Below are 21,653 nucleotides of genomic sequence, written 5' to 3' on the forward strand. Positions count from 1 at the left end.
GGGATAGCCAATTAACACCCGGTAGGTTGAAGTCCCCTAATAACAAAACGTTATCTTGGAGGCTAAAATTAGAGTCCATGAAATTTCTTAGCTTTGTGGTTATATGTAGAGGAGAATTCGGCGCTCTATAAATCCCCCAATAGACACAGTTCGCTGGCTGAATCTGGTCCTAATCCACAACATTTCTATGTCACAGTTATCATCCAACACTGAAAACCTAATGTTGTCTTTAATAAGAAACGCAACACCACCACCTCTTCCTTGCCGGTCTTTTCTAACAATTATGTAACCTGGAGGTGTTACTTCCGAATCTGCTACATCCGTATGTAACCAAGTCTCTGTAACGACTATTATATCCGGTGCATGCTCCATAATTGCAGCTTCAACTGCATCAGCTTTATTCAACAAACTTCTGGTATTTACATTAATAACCTTAACAGATTCTGTTGGTCGCGATTTGCGTCAGTCAGAGCTGGTGAGACCTGAGCTAGCATACTTGAACCGCTCGTTGGTGGCTTCATTCCAGCCGTAAAGAACGTTGTTTACTTTGAGTTTATCGAAAATTAGTTTAGTCTTTGCTCCCTTTGCTCTTTCGTCCGCTGATGAAATCCATAGTTTGTTTCTGATTTCAACAACTCGTTTAGAGTAATCTTCGCTGATACTGAACTGTGTCCCCTTGAGGTTACGGCAGTTTTTCAGTATTTTGGCTTTGTCCCTGAAATCTGCTACTTTCAAGATGACCGGTCGGTCTCTTTCAGGTATTTTCTTTCCTAGACGATGAATTCTCCCAATGGAGCTACACTTTGAGCCAAGTAATTTGCCAAATATATCATCATTCACTTTACTTAAGACTACTGCCTCGTCCTCAGATTCTTCTTCTTCCACTCCGCGTACAATAAGATTGTTGCGTCTAGAACGGTTATCTAAGTCATCGATCTGCCTGGCAAGAACCGTCAATTCGCTGTCGTGGCGACCAACACTTGATTCTATCGTTGCAAGCCGGTTCTCTGTTACACCCAATCCTTCAAGTTGTTTTTCAATAGCCTGGAGCCTAACACGCATGTCAGAAATGCTGGCATCCGTAGATGTCTGCCTTGCCTGAATTTCATTAACTTTTGCTAGTAATTTACTCTGGTTACTTAATATTTCCTCCAGCATTTTTTCAATCTCAGGCCCAGGATTTTCCTCTACGTCACCGGACAACTTCAGTAACAGGCTTACAACCGACACACAATCATTCAAGCAACCAAGAACAGTGTGTGGACACGGCAGCACAATCAGGCAGAGACAGTTACTACGAAAGCCATACTTTCTGTCACCAACCTGCACAAGTAGAGGCACGTAAGGCGACATTGTCACGGCGGTGCTGCCGTGTCCACTGAAGGTTGAGCTGGTGGCCCTTGCTTTTATGTGCTCCGGGCGGCTTGCCATCGGGGAGGCCAAGGACGTCATCGTGCTCCACGGGGGTGCGCAGTCGACGAAGTCCACGTGGCACAGCATCGTTGTCACCACAGGCGATCTAGTTGCGCAGGGCATGCGTTCCTTCGATGGTTGGTGCGCACTCTTCATTGGGGTCCATTGGTCCTGTTGTGCGGCGATAACAAGGGCCGCTGCTCCTTCCGCGACGAACCATTCCGTCAAAACCTGCACAAGTAGAGGCACGTAAGGCAACATTGTCACGGCGGTGCTGCCGTGTCCACTCCGTCCAAAGTGCGAAAAGGCATTCTGCAGACGGATCACTGCACAGAAGTGCGCTACCTTATCTCATTTTAAAAATAGCATTAAATAAATAGTAAGGCTTGCGCTCTTATACCTTCACGGCCTTTGATTTAAAACTGCATATACTAGTGCATAATGCAAATCGCGAGAGTAGTAGGTCTCGCAATTTAAAATCAAACCTACATCATTGATATGATGCCCCAATGCCTTTTTAAAAGTTGAATCTCACCGAAATATGTTTTTTGCCCCTCGCAGGCAGCAGCTCTTCGGGAAGACCTATTGGAATAGTCACATTGCCGAGCACAAGAAGCATCACGACCGCTACCTCAACCACAACAACGACCACCACGTCTACCACTATGATGACTACTACTACAACTAGAAAAACAACCACTACAACCAGGATCACAACCCCGACCACGACCACAACAACTACAACCACAACTACAACTACAACCACGACCACAACAACGACCACAACAGTGACCACCACTACAACCACAACCACGACACCTTTACCCCTCGCAAGCAGCAGCTCTTCGGGAACACCTATTGCAATAGCGACATCGCTGAGAACAAGCAGCACCACAACCGCAACCTCAACCGCAACAACGACCACTTCGTCCACTACAAGACCTATTACAACAGCCACGTCGCTCAGAACAAGCAGTACTTCAACCGCAACAACGACCACCAAGTCCACAACAAGACCTATTACAATAGCCACGTCGCTCAGAACAAGCAGCATCACAACCGCTGTCTCAATCGCAACAACAACTACCATGCCCACGACAAGATCTAGTGCAATGGCGACATCGCTGAGAACAAGCAGCACCACAACCGCTACCTCCACCGCAACAACGCCCACCACCTCCATGACCACCACGACCACTCCCACCAACACCACGTCCACTACGACGACTACTACTACCACCATGACCACTACAACCACAACAATAACCAATACTACAACCACAACCACGACAACTACAACCACAACCACTACAACAACCACTACATCTACCACAACTACTACAACCACCACAACGACAACAACTACAACCACAACCACGACAACAACCACTACAACAACTACTACTACTACAACCACAACCACTACAACAACGACAACCACTACAACCACGACGACCACCACTACAACTACTACCACAACCACGACCACTACAACAACGACCACTACCACAACTACTCCTGCGCCAAAAAACGTGAGTAGAGCGCCGACCAATGTGAGGTAGTCCTGTCAGCTTTTTAAACGTAGAAGGCTTGTGACGTGGTATCTTAGAAGTTAGAAAAATGCGAAGGGAACATTCGAATAGTCTTAGAAAGCGCGTACGTCAGTATGAATACCTTTCGGTGATAAAAGTTTGAAACAGGGACCCCCAATGATGCAACAAAAAGGAATTTCAAAGTGAACATTTCGACAGACTTCTGTCTGGTTGGGAAATTACTGAACTGAGATTTAGTTAGGCTCCAACCAATACAATGCAAAAAAGGCAAAAACCCGACGTTTCGAAGCCGGCTCGGCATCTTCTTCAGGGGTGACAGTGGCCACGCTGCAGCTGCGTCTTATAGTCTGCGTCTCAACAAGTACAGCCGCACGCCCGAGATGAAATAAGACTTAAATCGATTGGCCTCCTATCGAAATTGCCGCTTAAAATGGGAAAAAATTTGACCGCAGAGGAAAACCGAGCACTCCAGGAACTTCGAAAAGACGAAAGCATTGTCATCCTACCTGCCGACAAGGGCAACTCGACGGTGGTGTTAGGACTACGACCGGAAGGTTTCGGCTCTCTTGGACGGAGACGAGTATACGAAGTTAAAGAGGGATCCTACAAACCAAACGCAGACGCAGCTGAACAAGTTACTCGCAGCGATTTTCAAGAACCACCCGGAACAAAAAATTCTATACCTTCGCTTGATCTGTCGAAACGGCTCCGCACCTAGTTTCTACGGATTACCGAAGATCCACAAACCTGGCGCCCCCCTTCGCCCGATCGTAGACTTCACATCATCCCCGTGCCGAGCCCTTTCAAATTTCCTGCACCGCATCCTCGCCCCCCTCGCCGGGAAGACCGCGACTCATGTACGCAACTCCAGACACTTCGTGCAACTTGCGTCACAGGTGTGCATTGACGAAGACGAGAGGCTCGTCTCGTTCGACGTCGTGTCATTGTTCACTAGTGTTCCTGTACCGCTGGCTGTATCCGCGGCCCGAACTGCCCTCGAAAATGACGCAACCCTAAAAGAAAGGACGCCGCTCACTGCCGACGAGATATGCCGCCTACTCGAGTTCTGCTTGGCCAGCACATATTTTTCGCATAATGGGCAAATTTTCAAACAACAAACTGGAACCGCAATGGGGGCCGCCATCTCTGTAACAATGGCGAACTTGACGATGGAACACGTGGAAGGGAAGGCTTTGAGCTCCTTCCGGCCGAAACCAAAACTTTTTCTTCGGTATGTAGACGACTGCTTCTGCATAGTGAAGACCTCCGCAGTTGACAGCCTGAAAAAACGCCTAAATTCAGTTCATCCCGCCATCCAGTTCACGGTTGAATGTGAACGAGACGGCTCCATTCCCTTTCTTGACGCCCAAGTGACAAGAGGAGGCAGGGGCCTGGTGTTCTCCGTTCACAGGAAGCCTACGCACACCGGCCGCTACCTTCATTTTAATTCGGCCCACCCCGCTAACCACAAAGCCTCAGTTGTGTCGTCTTTAATTAACAGAGCTGAGGCAATTTGCTCGTCCGAATCAGAACGTAAGAAAGAAGTAAGCCTTGTATTTGCGGACCTCAAGAAAAACGGCTACCCGAAAAAGTTCATTCACTCCGTGACCCGCCGCAAAGAGCAGAAGAGGGGGACAAACTCTCCAAGAACTTCAATCGTCGGACCCCTGAAACGCGTGCCGGTGCCGTATATTCCAGGAACAAGCGAGGCCTTGGCCCGCATTTTCAAAGGGGTAGGAGTACAAATAGCCCACAAGCCTTCGACAACTATAGGCCGCTTAATCCCCCGCCCCAAAGACCGGCTGACAATAGAGAAGGCACCCGGGGTCGTCTACCGCATCCCGTGCGCGGGGTGCGACGCCTCGTACATCGGTGAGACCAAAAACCTGCCGGAGAGGATTAGACAACACAAGAACGACGTCCGGAAACAAAATAGAGTCCGCAGTGCAGTCGCCGAACACTGCGAAGTGGCCGACCACAAAATTGACTTCCCCGGAACGGCCATCCTCGAAAGGGAAACGAACTGGAGGAAGCGGCTTTTCCTCGAATCGTGGCATATTCAACGCACACCTGGGAATGTTAATCGCTCGCTTGGCACTCTCCCCACGGTGTACGCACACGGATTACGTGCCGCAGCGAGGGGCTTTGTGCGAGGCCAGCAAATGTGAGACTATAAGACGCAGCTGCAGCGTGGCCACTGTCACCCCTGAAGAAGCCGAGGCGGCTTCGAAACGTCGGGTTTTTGCCTTTTTTGCATTGTATTGGTTGGAGCCTAACTAAATCTCAGTTCAGTAATTTCCCAACCAGACAGAAGTCTGTCGAAATGTTCACTTTCAAGTCTATCAGCCAAGGCTTTGGCCATGACACCATGCAGCTCGTCAAGCGCTACATACGCATCAAGGAAGGAATCTCCGTCTTCAAAACTCATCTTGACTTCAACCGCACCTGTAAAGAAAGGAAAGTCGTCCCTGAGAGCCTGCGCCTGAAACGGCCCGTGTCGACCCCCGAGGGCCTGAATATCATCACTAAAGCCGAACATCGACTCGTCAATGCCCGCCTCCACGAATGCAACGCCGCCATCAGGAAGAAAGAACTGGACCTGTTCTTTGCCAAGCGCCAACTGGAGCACCGCCTCCCCGGACTGATGGCCTCCGTCGACGAGTTTGCTGACAGCGTGGCGGCATCAACTGCGGACAAACGCCGGATCACGCAAGATAAGAAACTTTCTTGTTTGTCGATAAGGCCCTCGCCCCAAATTGCTCAAGATCAACGTTTTGTGACCAACCTGTCATCCCGCACTCTCACTCAGGAGCAAACTTCTGTTCTGGCCAAAGGACAGAGCTACAATGTGGCTACGAGCCCCCCCCTTGCAAAGGTCGTTGCCGCGGTAGAGGAAGCCGTTCAACAAGTACAGCTGCACGCCCGAGATGAAATAAGACTTAAATCGATTGGCCTCCTATCGAAATTGCCGCTTAAAATGGGAAAAAATTTGACCGCAGAGGAAAACCGAGCACTCCAGGAACTTCGAAAAGACGAAAGCATTGTCATCCTACCTGCCGACAAGGGCAACTCGACGGTGGTGTTAGACCGTCAGGACTACGACCGGAAGGTTTCGGCTCTCTTGGACGGAGACGAGTATACGAAGTTAAAGAGGGATCCTACAAACCAAACGCAGACGCAGCTGAACAAGTTACTCGCGGCGATTTTCAAGAACCACCCGGAACAAAAAATTCTATACCTTCGCTTGATCTGTCGAAACGGCTCCGCACCTAGTTTCTACGGATTACCGAAGATCCACAAACCTGGCGCCCCCCTTCGCCCGATCGTAGACTTCACATCAACCCCGTGCCGAGCCCTTACAAATTTCCTGCACCGCATCCTCGCCCCCCTCGCCGGGAAGACCGCGACTCATGTACGCAACTCCAGACACTTCGTGCAACCTGCGTCACAGGTGTGCATTGACGAAGACGAGAGCCTGGTCTCGTTCGACGTCATGTCATTGTTCACTAGTGTTCCTGTACCGCTGGCTGTATCCGCGGCCCGAACTGCCCTCGAAAATGACGCAACCCTAAAAGAAAGGACTCCGCTCACTGCCGACGAGATATGCCGCCTACTCGAGTTCTGCTTGGCCAGCACATATTTTTCGCATAATGGGCAAATTTTCAAACAACAAACTGGAACCGCAATGGGGGCCGCCATCTCTGTAACAATGGCGAACTTGACGATGGAACACGTGGAAGGGAAGGCTTTGAGCTCCTTCCGGCCGAAACCAAAACTTTTTCTTCGGTATGTAGACGACTGCTTCTGCATAGTGAAGACCTCCGCAGTTGACAGCCTGAAAAAACGCCTAAATTCAGTTCATCCCGCCATCCAGTTCACGGTTGAATGTGAACGAGACGGCTCCATTCCCTTTCTTGACGCCCAAGTGACAAGAGGAGGCAGGGGCCTGGTGTTCTCCGTTCACAGGAAGCCTACGCACACCGGCCGCTACCTTCATTTTAATTCGGCCCACCCCGCTAACCACAAAGCCTCAGTTGTGTCGTCTTTAATTAACAGAGCTGAGGCAATTTGCTCGTCCGAATCAGAACGTAAGAAAGAAGTAAGCCTTGTATTTGCGGACCTCAAGAAAAACGGCTACCCGAAAAAGTTCATTCACTCCGTGACCCGCCGCAAAGAGCAGAAGAGGGGGACAAACTCTCCAAGAACTTCAATCGTCGGACCCCTGAAACGCGTGCCGGTGCCGTATATTCCAGGAACAAGCGAGGCGTTGGCCCGCATTTTCAAAGGGGTAGGAGTACAAATAGCCCACAAGCCTTCGACAACTATAGGCCGCTTAATCCCCCGCCCCAAAGACCGGCTGACAATAGAGAAGGCACCCGGGGTCGTCTACCGCATCCCGTGCGCGGGGTGCGACGCCTCGTACATCGGTGAGACCAAAAACCTGCCGGAGAGGATTAGACAACACAAGAACGACGTCCGGAAACAAAATAGAGTCCGCAGTGCAGTCGCCGAACACTGCGAAGTGGCCGACCACAAAATTGACTTCCCCGGAACGGCCATCCTCGAAAGGGAAACGAACTGGAGGAAGCGGCTTTTCCTCGAATCGTGGCATATTCAACGCACACCTGGGAATGTTAATCGCTCGCTTGGCACTCTCCCCACGGTGTACGCACACGGATTACGTGCCGCAGCGAGGGGCTTTGTGCGAGGCCAGCAAATGTGAGACTATAAGACGCAGCTGCAGCGTGGCCACTGTCACCCCTGAAGAAGAAGCCGAGCCGGCTTCGAAACGTCGGGTTTTTGCCTTTTTTGCATTGTATTGGTTGGAGCCTAACTAAATCTCAGTTCAACAAAAAGGAATGAATCCTTTTAACTAAGCTGGCAAACATCGATCTGAATCAATGGAGTGGGATAACTAGAATGAATGGTTACGTCAAAGCACTGCACACGGGTTTGAAATTTTTAATTTTATGCAAATTCATACAAAATAGTTTTCCATGTATAGGCCACTGTTGAAGCTCCTTCTGAAACTACTGCGCCCTGAATAATGTTCATTGTTTTGAAAATCCACCGCTGCAATTCTATTTCTACGCATACACAACTTTTTACACATCATTAAAACAAGGAGAAATTTAGTGACGTGTGTTCCTTCGCGTCACAACAAATATTTAAAGCAAAGGACTTAAGAAGGCATTGCATTCGTATAAAAACTGTTAAAACAGCATTTGTAACCGCTCGAAACGAATCAGCTGTTCTAATGTTTGTGGTCTCTCTACCTCACAGTATGCACAACCCTATCGTTGCGCAAGGCAGGCACTCACGCACGCTGCGAGGAACCACCGTGGGTTCGAGCTAACTCAGCACGCTCACGTTACTGAAGCGCCGTCACACCAACTTGACAGCGCCTCTATTGGGCAGGTGGAGTAGGGGTGACAAAGGAATATGCTCAGGGTACGGAGAAAGGACGTTTAGGTTACACCAACGTCCCAGTTACGCAATTTACAGTACGTGTACGTACTTTCCTTTACGTGAAAATGGCGATGGGGCGCCACGCGCAAGTGTGCGCGCGTCGTCGGCGCAGAGTCAGTGGGCTCTTCGGCCAGGGCAAACTCCGGGGCGCGGTGCAACCGTTGTGCGCGCGCATCACCGTGCTGGCCAGATCGGCTCGCAGCAGCGAGGAAGACGCGGCCCATTCGCTCACAGGCGCGTACCACACGGCGTTTTCGTCGAGTTGTATGTACCGCCTTACTATGTGCAAGCGTAGGGACAACAGGAGCAGCCTTAGGCACGGGCCGGCAGCCGGGAGGGCTGGTGGGCTTTCGCCCTCGCAACAGAGTTGCAGCCGGCTGGTAAAGAAAGCGTCACATAACTTCGGCCAATGCCTTCGGCGTCCTAGAAGCGTCTCCCCTAACGGACCCCCGCGCAGGCCGCCCGTTCGCGTCCCGGCGAGAGGGGGAGTTCGGCAATCATTAAAACGGGCCAATGAGGTGGGGTTAGCTCCACTACCAGGGCGGAGAACGTACTGCGCGACAGTGTTTTATCGTCGCAACGGTCGGTGCAGCCTTCACCTCATTCAGGAGTTTTGAGAAGACGGCTCGGCCCTACACAGCGGCGGCGAGACGAGCCAGCGTTTCGGGTAAAGAGGGTAAAAGTGCCGCGCAACCGGACAAACCTAGCGATCGCGGAATGGCTCGGGCGCCAGGATCCCCACATGTTTCATCAGGCTGAACTGAAGCTCTGATTGGCCAATTACATGTCGTCGCGCTGATATAAAATATTCGCGGTTTACTACGATAGCACGACATTGCGCTAGGAATAACGTAACGGCTGCATGACACAGTAATGGGTAAAGCAATAAGTTCGAATAAGCTGCAAAGATGTTATAACTTGAGCTGTTTCCTACATAATCATAGGAGTGGCAACAACTACCTGTGGGTCTTTTCCTTCTTGTGTTCCCTCCGTCGCGCTGTTTTCATTCTTCCAGTTTAACCTTTATAGCCTACCGAATGGTGCATCGATCCACGAGCTAGGTGAAGCAATAATATGAGACCTTTAATAATAATCTTTTGCGAGTCCTTAACTCTGTGACAAAAAAACTTGGCTCCAATCCACGCTGTGAAGGTGGTTGCAAAGCAAAGCCGTGGACGACCCCCACAACAACACCACAAGCCACGTAACTTGAATTCACACACGTGGCTTTAGAAAGAGTGAAAGCAGAGATTCTGCTAGCCTTTACCTGGCATTCGCAGGAGCGCCGTCCCGAACGCAGCAGCCTCGGCCATGGCCGGGCTCGAGCGGCGGACGCCGCCGCTGTTGCCCGACGGTGCGTCGGAAGAAAGGAACCGGAGAGGAGCGTGTTTCGAAGCATGAGACAGCGATACCTAGCCATCCTGATGTGCTAGCTCGGGGCTACACCACCGCACGGCACAAGCGCAGACACCAAAGCAATCGGACTCGTGGGCTTAGTCTTTCCCATTTGTATAGATTTCAAGTAGTTTCATAAGTTTGAGAATGCGAGAAAGTTGACGGAACTTTTATAATAGCTATTTATCAGAAACAGTTGCTCCATTCGTCTTTTGTAATACCTGTCGAAACACAACCGCATTGGTATTCACCAATTTAGAAAACGCATTCCCATTCGTGAGAAGCCGTGCGGAAAAGTTGGCGTTTTTCTAGCGGCCAGATGTCTGTAAGTGGTCTCTACGTTTTGTTTTCCCGCCCTGCAAACCAATCCTTAACGTATCGTTGCCGTACGACCACTTAATTTCGTCGAGCCCGGGTCACCCTGGAGGTTCTGTCGAAGAAGTTAATCAAGCCGTGCGGAATATGGGCGCAACGGACGCGAAGCAGCGCCAAAACAGGCCAACAGCGCCGCTAAGCAGAAGACAAAGCAGACAGAAGGGTTCTGCCGACGAGCCCGCCGGGGTGAGCACGGGGAACGCTGGGCAATAGCACGCTATCGCCGCGCTATCTACACTGTGCTCCGTGAGTGAAAACCGCGCTCCGCCTCCCTAGCCGCGTTGGGAGTTTCTGGTCTTGCACGCCACGAAAGAACCATTTGATGCTATATGTAGAATACTTCGCTTTCATTTCAACTGAAGAATTATAGCGGAAGACAGGCTATACGAAATTCGGCAGCTGCTGTTCAGATGTTATTCCTCTGAGATTCACTCTGAGACGAACCATCAAACTGGGCAACTTGTTTTCTTACCGAAGCACCTTAAAGGAGTACTGACACGAAATTTTTATGTTACGTTTTTTTCGCTGCTATGCGCGCCTACCAGCCCACTAATCATAGAATGACAGATTAGACGGTCGAGCGCAGCGTAAACATTCGTTTACGGCGTCGTGTATTCGTGCCAGTTTCGGTTTCGACAAAAAAACGCCGAGCGGCCGCCATGACAGCATGTATGACATGGCGTCACCATTCTTGCCGTATCGCTGCCTCTCTGGAAGCGCGCGCGCGCGAGCGCACGCGCGCGCCCAGACCGGCCGAGGTCTTCGCCGTCCCCACAGGCCCGGGCAGCATGACGTCAGTCCCAAAACCATGACGTGTACACACGCCCGAGCAGCGCGCGCCAACCACAGCCAGCGCGTCGGCTTCGTCACGGGAGCCCCGACGTCGGCAGTTTGGGGCACGTAGCAGATGATGTCACGTAGGCCCGCTCTGGGCTTTCTCGTGCAGGCGAAGATTAAAATGGATTTTAAATATGTTTCGCTGAACGGTTGCTGTTGAAACTTGCTGGGAGATATCTCCTGATAAAAAGGAAGCGTTTTACATAGTTATCTCAGCTTTGAAATTTCGTGTCAGTACTCCTTTAAGGGCTCGGGCTGTCGGCGCCTGATTTTGTCGGCTTCTGATGTCGTCGTCATCTCATGTAGTCACGGTACTAAATGAACACAGCGGGTAATGGTTTTCCAACGTGTCGCCCTAGAACGTTTCATCTCCATGGGTAAAAACGCGTACTAAAACAACACACCGGGGCAGTAGTTCGGCAACGCCTCGCGCGAGAACACTTCCTGCTTCAAAGACACGAGACATTTACAGCAAAGCTATAAAGCTGTACCCCAACAAAAACGCCAAGTCTACGGGGTGTGTGACGCGGAGGGCGCAGCATCGAAACAGCATTATACACTTCATCATAACTTCGAAACCGCATCATACACTTATACGCGGCATGCTTCGCTCCTCCGCCGGTTTCACGTTAGTGGAGATGGCCCGATTTTTTTTATCCATCGCACCCATATTAACGTAGTCATAGTTCAGTGACACAGTCCTGCGTCATCCTACGACCTTCATTCCGGAACTCCTCAGCGGGTCCTCAGGAGGAAATATACTAAAAGGCGACTACAGGAACCCCACTATCACACATTTTATCATCAGTAGTAAGCATCCCAACTTCTCAACTTTCTGAAAACACCCTCATATACACAACGGCTGTCTAAAACTTCTCTAAAATGTAATCTATGATAAACTTCATTGGAGCAAGGCTGCCGCAACTAACGTAATCCCCGCCACGTTTGGGCTGGCGTTGGGAAATAGTATATTTTCCGTCTAACTCAATTTCAGATCGACTGAAGGAAAAAAAGTAATGGTTCACAAAGTATTCTGTGAAGTTGAAATGATTCTACTCGAGTGTTTCTTCATGTCATTATATTACAAGTGCACATTCACATCTTAAATTTACAAATAGGCGGACGACAAGGTCACAGGGTTGCCAATAATATTACGACAAACTCAAGGTTAGATGTCCATAAAAGGGCATCTATAGTACAAGACAGGCGGAAAATAAACGACGACGGAACGGATGTATCGACATAATACGAGACGGCTCTGTTTTCGCTATTACCGCACTTTCTTTGGAGCCTCGCGATAGTCACCAGCGTCTGTGGTTGGCAGGGCTACCTATATTTCTCTGCGTGTCATATTATCGATGAAATGCTCAAACAGGTAAGGCTGCAGACAAGTTTTCCGCTTTTTATTCATACTGTTATCAGTGATCTTCCTTATGTCACTCGAAAAAAATCGGCCAATTGTTTTTTACCGATGAAGTACTGCATACGTGCCCACATCGAAAAAAACACCTGTGATTACAGTCCACAACCATACGAAAAACCCTAGGGGAGGACATAGGCAGCGCTTGGCTCTGCCTCCTCTTTGCGTGTAATTAGTCTGTTTCATGCTGTAATCACCATGAAAACGAACCAACGCATCCCGCTTAAACTTATCCAGTACCTGTAACAAGGCAGGTATTTTAAGAATTCACTCTCACAATGATGATGATGGTTGGAGTTTTTTGGCGCAAGGCCAGCTGGGGCAAAGAGCGCCAAACAAAAGTATCTTAAAAAATATAGTGGCTACTAAAGCCAGAACAACAATAAAATCAATTAACGGCAATGCTGATGGCTGGTGTATAGGGCCAGATTTGATTATGAGTGATAGGAAATGAGGTTTAAAAACTTTACGTCTGATAAATACTCAAACACACGTTTCACGGATACTATGGCATCGTCACCTATAAATAGCGATGGATGTAGTTGGATATGTTGTCTGTAGAGTTCTCTGAAGTGTTTGTGTCGTGTTGTGTAAAGTGCCTTGCATGTGATTAGTATGTGCACCACGGATAGGGCCTCTCCGCACCTGCTGCACTGGGGTCTAGAAGATCCCGTCAGCAGATACGAGTGTGTTGCCTGGGTGTGCCCTATCCGCAGCCTACCCAAGGCGACTTCTGTGTGTTTGTTGTGTGAGTCCGCTGTGTACCGTCCCAAGTGTGGCTTTATTACATGTAGTTTGTTGTCTGTCTGTTCATCCCAGTGTGTTTGCCATGTTCTGCGCAGGTGTTGTCTTATGTGTGGCTTGAGGTCTGTGTAGGGTATCGTTGTAATGTCTACAGTGTTCCTGAGTGCAGCAGCAGCGGCCCTCTCGTCTGCCAACCCGTTCCCAGCGATCCCTGCGTGTCCTGGGACCCAGCAGAGGAGCAGCTCATGCTTTTGTGCATACACGGACATAATAGTGTTGAATACAAGATTAACTATGTGGTTTTTGGAGGGCTTGTGCGATGCCAGTGAGCGAACAACACTCAAAGAATCTGTATAGATGATGGAATTGGGAATCTGGTTCTCAAGAATGTGTCGTACAATAAGTAAAACTCCATACGCTTCTGCTGAAAAAATTGTTGCGTGCACGCTCATGGTTCTGGCTGCATTGAAATTCGGACCATGAGCAGCGCACGACACCATAGTGGAGGTTTTAGAAGCGTCACTGTAGTATTCTACACGTGGGTATTTAAATTGCAAAGAAAGAAAGTGCTGCAGTATTGCTGCTCGCGGTACCCGATTTCTGTCAAGTTTCATAAAAGAAAGGTCGGTGGACACAGGACGAACTTTCCAAGGAGGTAAAATGTCTGAAAAGGATGATCTGTACACATCTAAAAACGAAGCGCTCAGATCCGAGGCTCGCTCTTTCACTCTAAGTGAAAAGGGCAGCGGAAGGGATGGGCGATTTACAAAAAGCACAGATGTGGATGTGTCGTTAAAGACAGGATAAAAAGGATGGTTATTCAGCGATGAAATTTTAAAAGCATAAAGTAAGTGCATGTGTGTCCGTTGGTTCTCAAGGCTCCACTTATTACACTCGGCATCCAGACTCTCGACAGGGCTAGTGCGAAAAGCACCCGACGCAAGCCGTAGCCCCAAGTGTAGCACTAGGCCAAGCATTCGCAACGCTGTTTTAGTCGCCGACCCATATACCACACTGCCATAGTCTAAACGAGACCCAACCAAAGCAGTATAGAGCCGTAGTAGGAGTTCTTTGTCGGAACCATACGATTGGTATGAGAGAACCTTAACTATATTCATTGTTTTTAGACATTTATGTTTAAGTTCCTTGATGTGTGGAATGAATGTGAGTTTCTGGTCAAACACAACACCTAAGAACTTGTGCTCCTTGTTCACAGGAAGCGACACGCCATTCAGAGTAATGTCTGGGTCCGGATGGACCCCGCGCTTCCTGAAGAACACAACGCAGGAGCTTTTTGCAGGATTCAATTTAAACCCATTCTTGTCTGCCCAGCCGGCAAGCTTCTTGAACCAAGCTGGACTTGACGTTCGCATATTGACATATTACATGATTGAAAAGATATTTGCACGTCGTCTACATACATAGAATAAGATTGTTGGTGGTAGTGCCTTTCCAAGAGAGTTCATCTTTACTATAAAGAAAGTGCAACTCAACACGCCACCTTGCGGCACGCCATTTTCTTGGACGTGAACCTTTGAAAGTGCACAACCAACTCTTACTCTGAACGTTCTCTCCGACAAATAACTTACAAGGGTGTTCAACATATTACCCGAAACACCGAATGACCTGAGGTCACTAAGGATCCCATAACGCCAAGCGGTGTTGTAGGCCTTCTCGAGATCAAAAAAGACAGTTAAACAGTAGCTTATGCACGAAGGCATGCTTGATGTATGAGTCAAGTGCAACCAGTTGATCGTTTGTCGATCGCCCCACCCTAAAGCCTGCCTGGCAGCTCTCAAGAAGACCATTGTACTCGAAGAAGTACACGAGCCTGCGATTGATCATCTTCTCGAAGAGCTTGCACAGGCAGCTCGTCAGGGCTATTGGACGGTAACTTGAGGGGGACGACGGGTCATTTCCCTCCTTCAAGAAAGCCACTACAATGGCCTTCCTCCAAGGGTGTGGAATGTGCCCCGAAAGCCATATTTTATTATATAGATGTAGAAGTGCTTCAAGTGTGTCTGCGTGCAAGTGTTGTATCATTGTGTATGTAATGTTGTCTGGGCCTGGAGCTGAGGGTTTACACGTGCTCAGAGCAGCTCTCAGCTTATGTAGTGAAAACAGGGAGTTGTAAGAAGTCTGTGATTTGTTGTTGTCGTGTAGGGACTTATTTTCACAAGAGGCTTTATGTTTCAAGAAAGTGTTCGTGTAGTGTGCTGAACTGGACACGTGTTGGAAGTGTTGTGCGAGTGTGTCAGCCTGGTCTTCCAGAGTGTCCCCTGTTGTACTGACCAGGGACAGGCTGTGTGTCTGTTGTCCTTTGAGTTTGCGTATACGTGTCCATACTTTCCGTGTGTCTGTGTAGGAGTTTATTGATGTTATGAATGTACGCCAACTCTCTCGTTTTGCTTCACGGCGCACACGTTTTCCTAATGCCTTGGCCCGTTTCAGCAAGAGAAGGTTTCACGACGTGGGGTACCGACGAAGGATACCCCACGCCTTGTTCTGGGCCTCTCGCGCCCGCCTACAGTCCTCATTCCACCACGGCCTCCGCTGGTTGCGCGGGGCACCAGAGGCGTGGGGAATGGACTTTTCGACAGCGTCGGGGATGTGCGCCGTGAGGAGTTGGGTAGCTTCTTCAATGTGTAGGTGTCCTATGGGAATGGTACTGTAGTTTGGATGTCTCTGTAAATTATATTCCAGTTAGCTCGTGCTTCATTGAACCTATTATGGGAAGATGGACTGCATGGGCCTTTACCTATGTATGTGAGTGAGGTGGGGAAGTGGTCACTACCGTATGAGTCAGTGCCTACACCCCACTCGAGGAGAGGAAAGAGAACTGCGGAGCCAATCGCCAAGTCAAGACATGAGTATGTGTTGTGTCCTATGTTATGGTATGTAGGCTGTTTATTGTTGAAAAGGCATGCTCCTGAAGTTGTAAGGAATTTCTCTATAAGGCGACCTCGGGCATCCGTGCGAGAAGAGCCCCAAAGAGAGTTGTGAGCATTAAGGTCGCCTGTCAGGATGTACGGTTCGGGCAGCTGGTCAACCAGCGCCTCGAAGTCAGAGCTTAAAAGTGAAACATCAGGAGAAATGTATATGGAGCATACCGTTATCAACCTATTAAATATTATTGTTCGAATTGCCACAGCCTCAACGACAGTGTTCAGAGTGACAGGGTGGCATGCTTAAGATTTCCGGGCAATTATGGCCACACCCCCAGAAGAGTGCGTGCAGCCATCCCTGTCCTTTCTGTATATCAAGTAACTGTTCAAGAAATTTGTGTTCTTGGAATTCAGGTGTGTTTCCTGAACACACATTACACTTGGCTGATTGGCATGCAAAATCTCATTCACGTCGTCAAGATTATTCAGAAGGCCTCTGCAGTTCCATTGAACAATATTTTCTCTTTCCATTATGATGGATTCGGAGCTACTGGAGTGTGCCTATTTATGTAGGGTCTTTCGGGGCTTGGACTCTTGGAAGGGGTTTTCTGGCCTTCTCTTCTGACCTGGACGTCGCAGCCCGTTCCTTCCGCTGTGATGAAAGCTGGAAGGGCTCGACGTCCATGCCGTCATCTGGAGGCAAGGGGGTGCCCAGCGGACTGGGCCCCCTTGACTTGGTGCTTTTTCGGGTGTTCTTTTCCTGCGCCGCGGGTGGGGCAGGCAGTGGAGCTAGGATGGGCGCTGCTGTGGGCCCTCCCGTCTCCATCTCCCTGCCCTCAGGTGTCCCTAGGGCAGGGAAAGAGGAAACCGTGAGAGCGGCAGAGCTCCCAGCGGCGTTCCCAATCGCCACAATTGCTGGAGTCGCCACACTGGGCGAGTCCTGACACTGCTGGACTACCGAAGGCAGTCCGGCAAGAGGCGGGGCCCCCGCAGCCTCTACAGGTGTTGTAGAAGCGGCAGGTGGCTGCTCATCTGGGGGCAGGGACAGCAACACATCAGCAGCAAGGCTGCACTGTGTCGCTGTGCTGACCAAACGCCGCCGCAGCCCCCGGCGGGCAGCGTCTGCATAAGATGTGGCCGAAAGCAGCTGGTGCTTTTGGCGTGCCTCAGCAAAGGTGATGTTTTCTGTTACTTTCATTTGTAGAATTTCTTTTTCTGCTTTGAATTTTGGGCAGGTTCGCGAATAAGCAGTGTGTGGGCCTTTGCAATTCGGGCACTTCACTGTGCTGTTTGGACAGTCATCCGACGAATGGTCAGACTCTGAACATTTAGGACAAGTCAGCTTTCCTCGACATGATAGAGTTCCATGGCCGTATCGTTGGCATTTAAAGCATCGCCTGGGATTAGGGACATATGGTCGTACATTGCAGCTTAGGAAGCCCACTTTGACCTTTTCGGGTGGGGTTGTGAAATCAAATGTTAGGACAAGATGATTTGTTGGGATTTCTTCGTTTTCTCTACGGATTACAATTTGTTTGACATAGGTTACTCCTTGAGGTTGAAGCGCCTGAAGAAGTTCCACCTCTGTCTCATACTGCAATTCCTTTTCTGAGATTACACCTTGAGGGAGTTGAGAGTTCTATGTGGAGTTACAGTAACAGCCAGGTCAGCCAACGTGGTCTGTTTCAGGAGGTTTTCGCTGTGATTTTTTCTTTTTACTTGAACAAGTAGGCCACCGGATGAAAGCTTCTTAGCATCATAGTTTGAGCCGACAACAGACTCAATGCATTTGGCCAAAAGAATGACTGACTTCTTGCCAACAGGGGTGTCCCCTGTGGAATGAACTATAAGATGTTTATAGAAATGTTCTGCCTTCTCTTTAGCAAGTACTTCGGTGCGGCCTCTTTTGGGAGGCCGATCATTGGAGGGGGGGCGGGGGGGGGTTTGAGAAAATATCATACAGTATGTATAAAAGCAGGGAGACGGGGATACTTTCTCCTTTGACGTTACCCTGGTAGTCAAAGAGGTCCTGGAGCTCCCTGCCTGGTAGACAGGCAGGGAGCCCATCGGCCGGAGCTTGGCCAAGGCTCCGACGGCCACCGTTAGAGGTTTCTACCCTTCACCTTAAAAGCACATCACCACGGTAGGTCACAGCTTATGTTGGGGGGCTTGGGGTCCGCGGTATCGCCAGTACCGTCACCATGAATACTCAAGGTGCCCCGTGCGGGGAATTCACAATCACAACTTGACCTGCTCCATACTTCCTGCTCTGTGCCAAGCTGTGGATGTGCGTGAACATTTGGCTGGCTTGCTGAATCCAGATACACGCAGACCGATAGACAGAAAAACATACCAAAATGTTTGTGTTTACACAGCCAAAGAAAGACTACTGACTATAAAAGGGAAACCTTCAAACGAACGCTGAGATGGGGAACATATTTTTAGATCCGTGAGAGTTCCGACATAACTTTAGAGTATTTGTAGTAGTGACTGCCTCGACATAGTTAACCGCAGTGTGCACCTGCTGTGCACATACAAAGTGGACGCCTATTGATATTGCGACATAGAAGGGTAGGGGCGATTACAAATTATACGAAGAGTATTGTCAAGTATCAACCGAAAAGCGTAGGCTGCTGTAGCAGCGCCGATGTCCCTGGAACAGCACTCACACAAACGCCAGTGACAGTCCTCCTCTATTTCTCCAGCGTATCGGCCGCCTTAACATAGTGGTGCGTATCCGTAGAAAGCCATTGGCCGTAGCTAAAGGAACGATTCAGTTCATACTCAAACGAGACAAGGGGAGCAGCCCATGAAAGCACAATTACTACTTCATGCTTAAATTTGGAATTAACTTGCAGGACGGCCGGTGAAAAGACTAGGCTTGTACTGCACCGCATCTGTTGCACCGGCTGCGGAGCCAGTTCCCATGGAGCTTCCGCCAGATGGCGTGTGCGACTACATCTTTTTCGACTCACTGTACCACGGAACCTCTGGCGAATACGCACTGAAGAATGGCCAACCAAATGGGGTGCTTGAAACTTTCTTGAAGAGGGCGGAAAAGGACCAGAAAACGGAGTACGGAGTGGGCATCAACTTTGCGTGAGTAGTCTCACACTTGCTATGAAAATCGAAGCATCTCCTCGGCACGGAATTCGAGCATATCTATTGTCGCTATGATCGCAAGCAAGAAGACTCACAGGAGTGCCTTTACTAAAACATAAATGACACCTCCACTAACCGTTTAAAAGCTTATATTACTTACTTTATACACTCATTCCGATTCCCATATAGCTTGATTTTGAATATCTTGAATGGATGACAGGTGACACTGGTAGTTGTTGCGCCATGCGGCAATTCTACAACTAATGTGACTGTGAATAAAAGCAAAATGTAGAGACATCAGTGCAATAAATGAAAAAAATGGTCGTGCTTGTGTGAGAGAGCGAATACCGAATGCACATTGTTTATTTAGGTAGTTGACATTGGAGGTGAATTTAAGGTTACTATCGAGTATTACACCCAAAAATGTAACGCCTTCGCACACAGTAATTTGATGAGGATCAATTGTCAGACTCGGGCGATTAGGCAGGTGTTTATGGCTCGAATGAAAAAGCATATAATCAGTTTTAGCAGGATTAATTTTAACGTAGTCGTTACACCAGTTCATTACACTAGTGAGTGAGTCGTTTAATTTTGATGTGACGGAGACTCCAGATTCGCCCGAACATGATATGTTAGTGTCATCAGTAGATAAGACAGTGATTGGAAGGCAGAATGTTGGAAAGATCGTTAACGTATAGTATAAAAAGTAGTGGTCCCAGAATTGAGCCCTGAAGCACACCTTGGTTGAGTGTTTTAGTCTCAAAGAAAGCTGTTAGTACAAACTGTATAAGTTCTATTCAGCAAATATTTCTTCAGGAAAGTTAAAGCGGGGCCAGTTACACCGTAAGATTCAAGTTTGTTAAATAAAATGTGGTGGTTAATAGTATCAAAGGCTTTAGTAAAGTGCAAAAACACCTAACCACCAATACGACCACGATCGATTGAATGCTTAACAAAATCAGTTCATGAAAGTAGGGCCAAAGTGGTGGAACTGCCAGGACGGAAACCAAACTGACAAGGCTTAAGTATGTTAAATTTTGTAATGTAGCTAGATAACCGCTTGTCAAAACAACTCTCAATATTCTTGCAATCGACGTTTTTCTGGTGGTGTCATTTCCGTGACGGATATGACGTCAATGATATGTTGGTGGACATCGGCATCAAACACTTCAGTGTTAAACGTTATGACGGAAGTCCGCCCTTTGCACTGCCGAGTCAAGGTAAAGTGAGTTTCATTGTTGTACCTCGATAAAATCTACTGTCGGCTTAGCTACTTTAAACATAAAACTTTCAGTGGAACCGTCTCTAGGGGCAATAAATGCATTGAGATATTGAAATGTGAATGCTCAGGTGGATTTTATGTGTCTAATGTAAAGTGTTTCACGTGGAGTAAGCAGAAATCTGCCTGATATAGCACAACAATGCGGCGAACGTTTTTTCGCCTAGGTGTAACTTTCCCCCGGTACAACTTTCGCCTGCGAAAGTAATACCTAGAACCAGGTGCGCGCCGTAGTGGACGCCTATAAATTATTTAGCCACTTCCACATCTTTAACTCACGCCGACGTCTCGACGCACGGCTGTTTGAGTTTCCCGCTTTTTTTTAACGGAAGCGCCGGCGGGAGCGCATCACAGTCCATCGGCTTAGCCGCACAGTCATGGAGGTATAGTAGCCATGGAGGTATTGTGGTGGGTGATAGAGCTATCTTGACCCTTCTGAAGACTCGAATATATCTGGAGCGGCGCATCTGTATGGTTATTACTTGTAAGCGGCCGTTGCTGAACAACACTAGAGAAGGGCACGTAAATCACAGGTTTCCAGCGTTGGATTTTAAACGCATGCCGCTCAATGGTGCAAGCCGTCGTGAAAAATGTTTCATAGTTAAATGTAAACTTTCTAAACGGAAGTGCCAGATACTTTCGTCCTATAAGACCCCATATTTACGTAGTTAATTTAAGGTTGGAAGACTGTAGGAAAGGGGTTTAGGCTCTTTCCAGGTTAAAATAAACGAATGCCCAAGGGGGTTCTCAGACGCTGAGGATAAGGTGTGAGCCACAATACGGAATTTCAGCAACAATTAAGCCCTTCCCGCCCCCCCTCCTCCAATACGCTCAAAGCCACCTTCCTAGCACTGTAGCACTGAGGCGCGCGTAGTAACTAGTACACAAATATTACTCCAAACAAAGGTATGCAACAAACGTATATTTTAATCTGCGTTTTATGCTAGGAAAAAAAAAGTTACAGATGATGTCTACGTTTGCTTCTTAAGATGTACGACGCGATAACGTTACTTCGACACCCAGGGAGCGCTTAATCAGCGAGTTGCTATATTTACCATCTATACGTTCTAAGCACTGAATGAACATCAGTGAAGAAAGGAAGACTAGCCGCAATACCGTGGCCCAGAAAGGAAACAGGATACCTACCCTTGTGAGGCTTAAGATGATGGCGTGAAACGTAG

The 21,653-nt window shown here is 48.7% G+C and overlaps 1 protein-coding gene across 1 annotated transcript; it reads right to left on the bottom strand.

The window, feature by feature from the left end:
• Positions 1-462: 462 nt before the first annotated feature.
• Positions 463-1,674, bottom strand: LOC144151497 (uncharacterized). The gene has a single exon (XM_077682567.1). It carries the CDS (start codon positions 1,672-1,674, stop codon positions 463-465), a length of 1,212 nt encoding a protein of 403 aa, XP_077538693.1.
• Positions 1,675-21,653: the final 19,979 nt, after the last annotated feature.

This window comes from Haemaphysalis longicornis, unplaced genomic scaffold (genome assembly GCF_048455015.1).
Source record: "Haemaphysalis longicornis isolate Haplotype H1 unplaced genomic scaffold, Haemaphysalis longicornis Haplotype H1 scaffold_9, whole genome shotgun sequence".
NCBI lineage: Eukaryota > Metazoa > Arthropoda > Arachnida > Ixodida > Ixodidae > Haemaphysalis > Haemaphysalis longicornis.

What these genes read in the sequence shown, in the direction of transcription:
- LOC144151497 (XM_077682567.1), bottom strand. Translation starts at nt 1,674, where the DNA reads ATGTTGCCTTACGTGCCTCTACTTGTGCAGGTTTTGACGGAATGGTTC.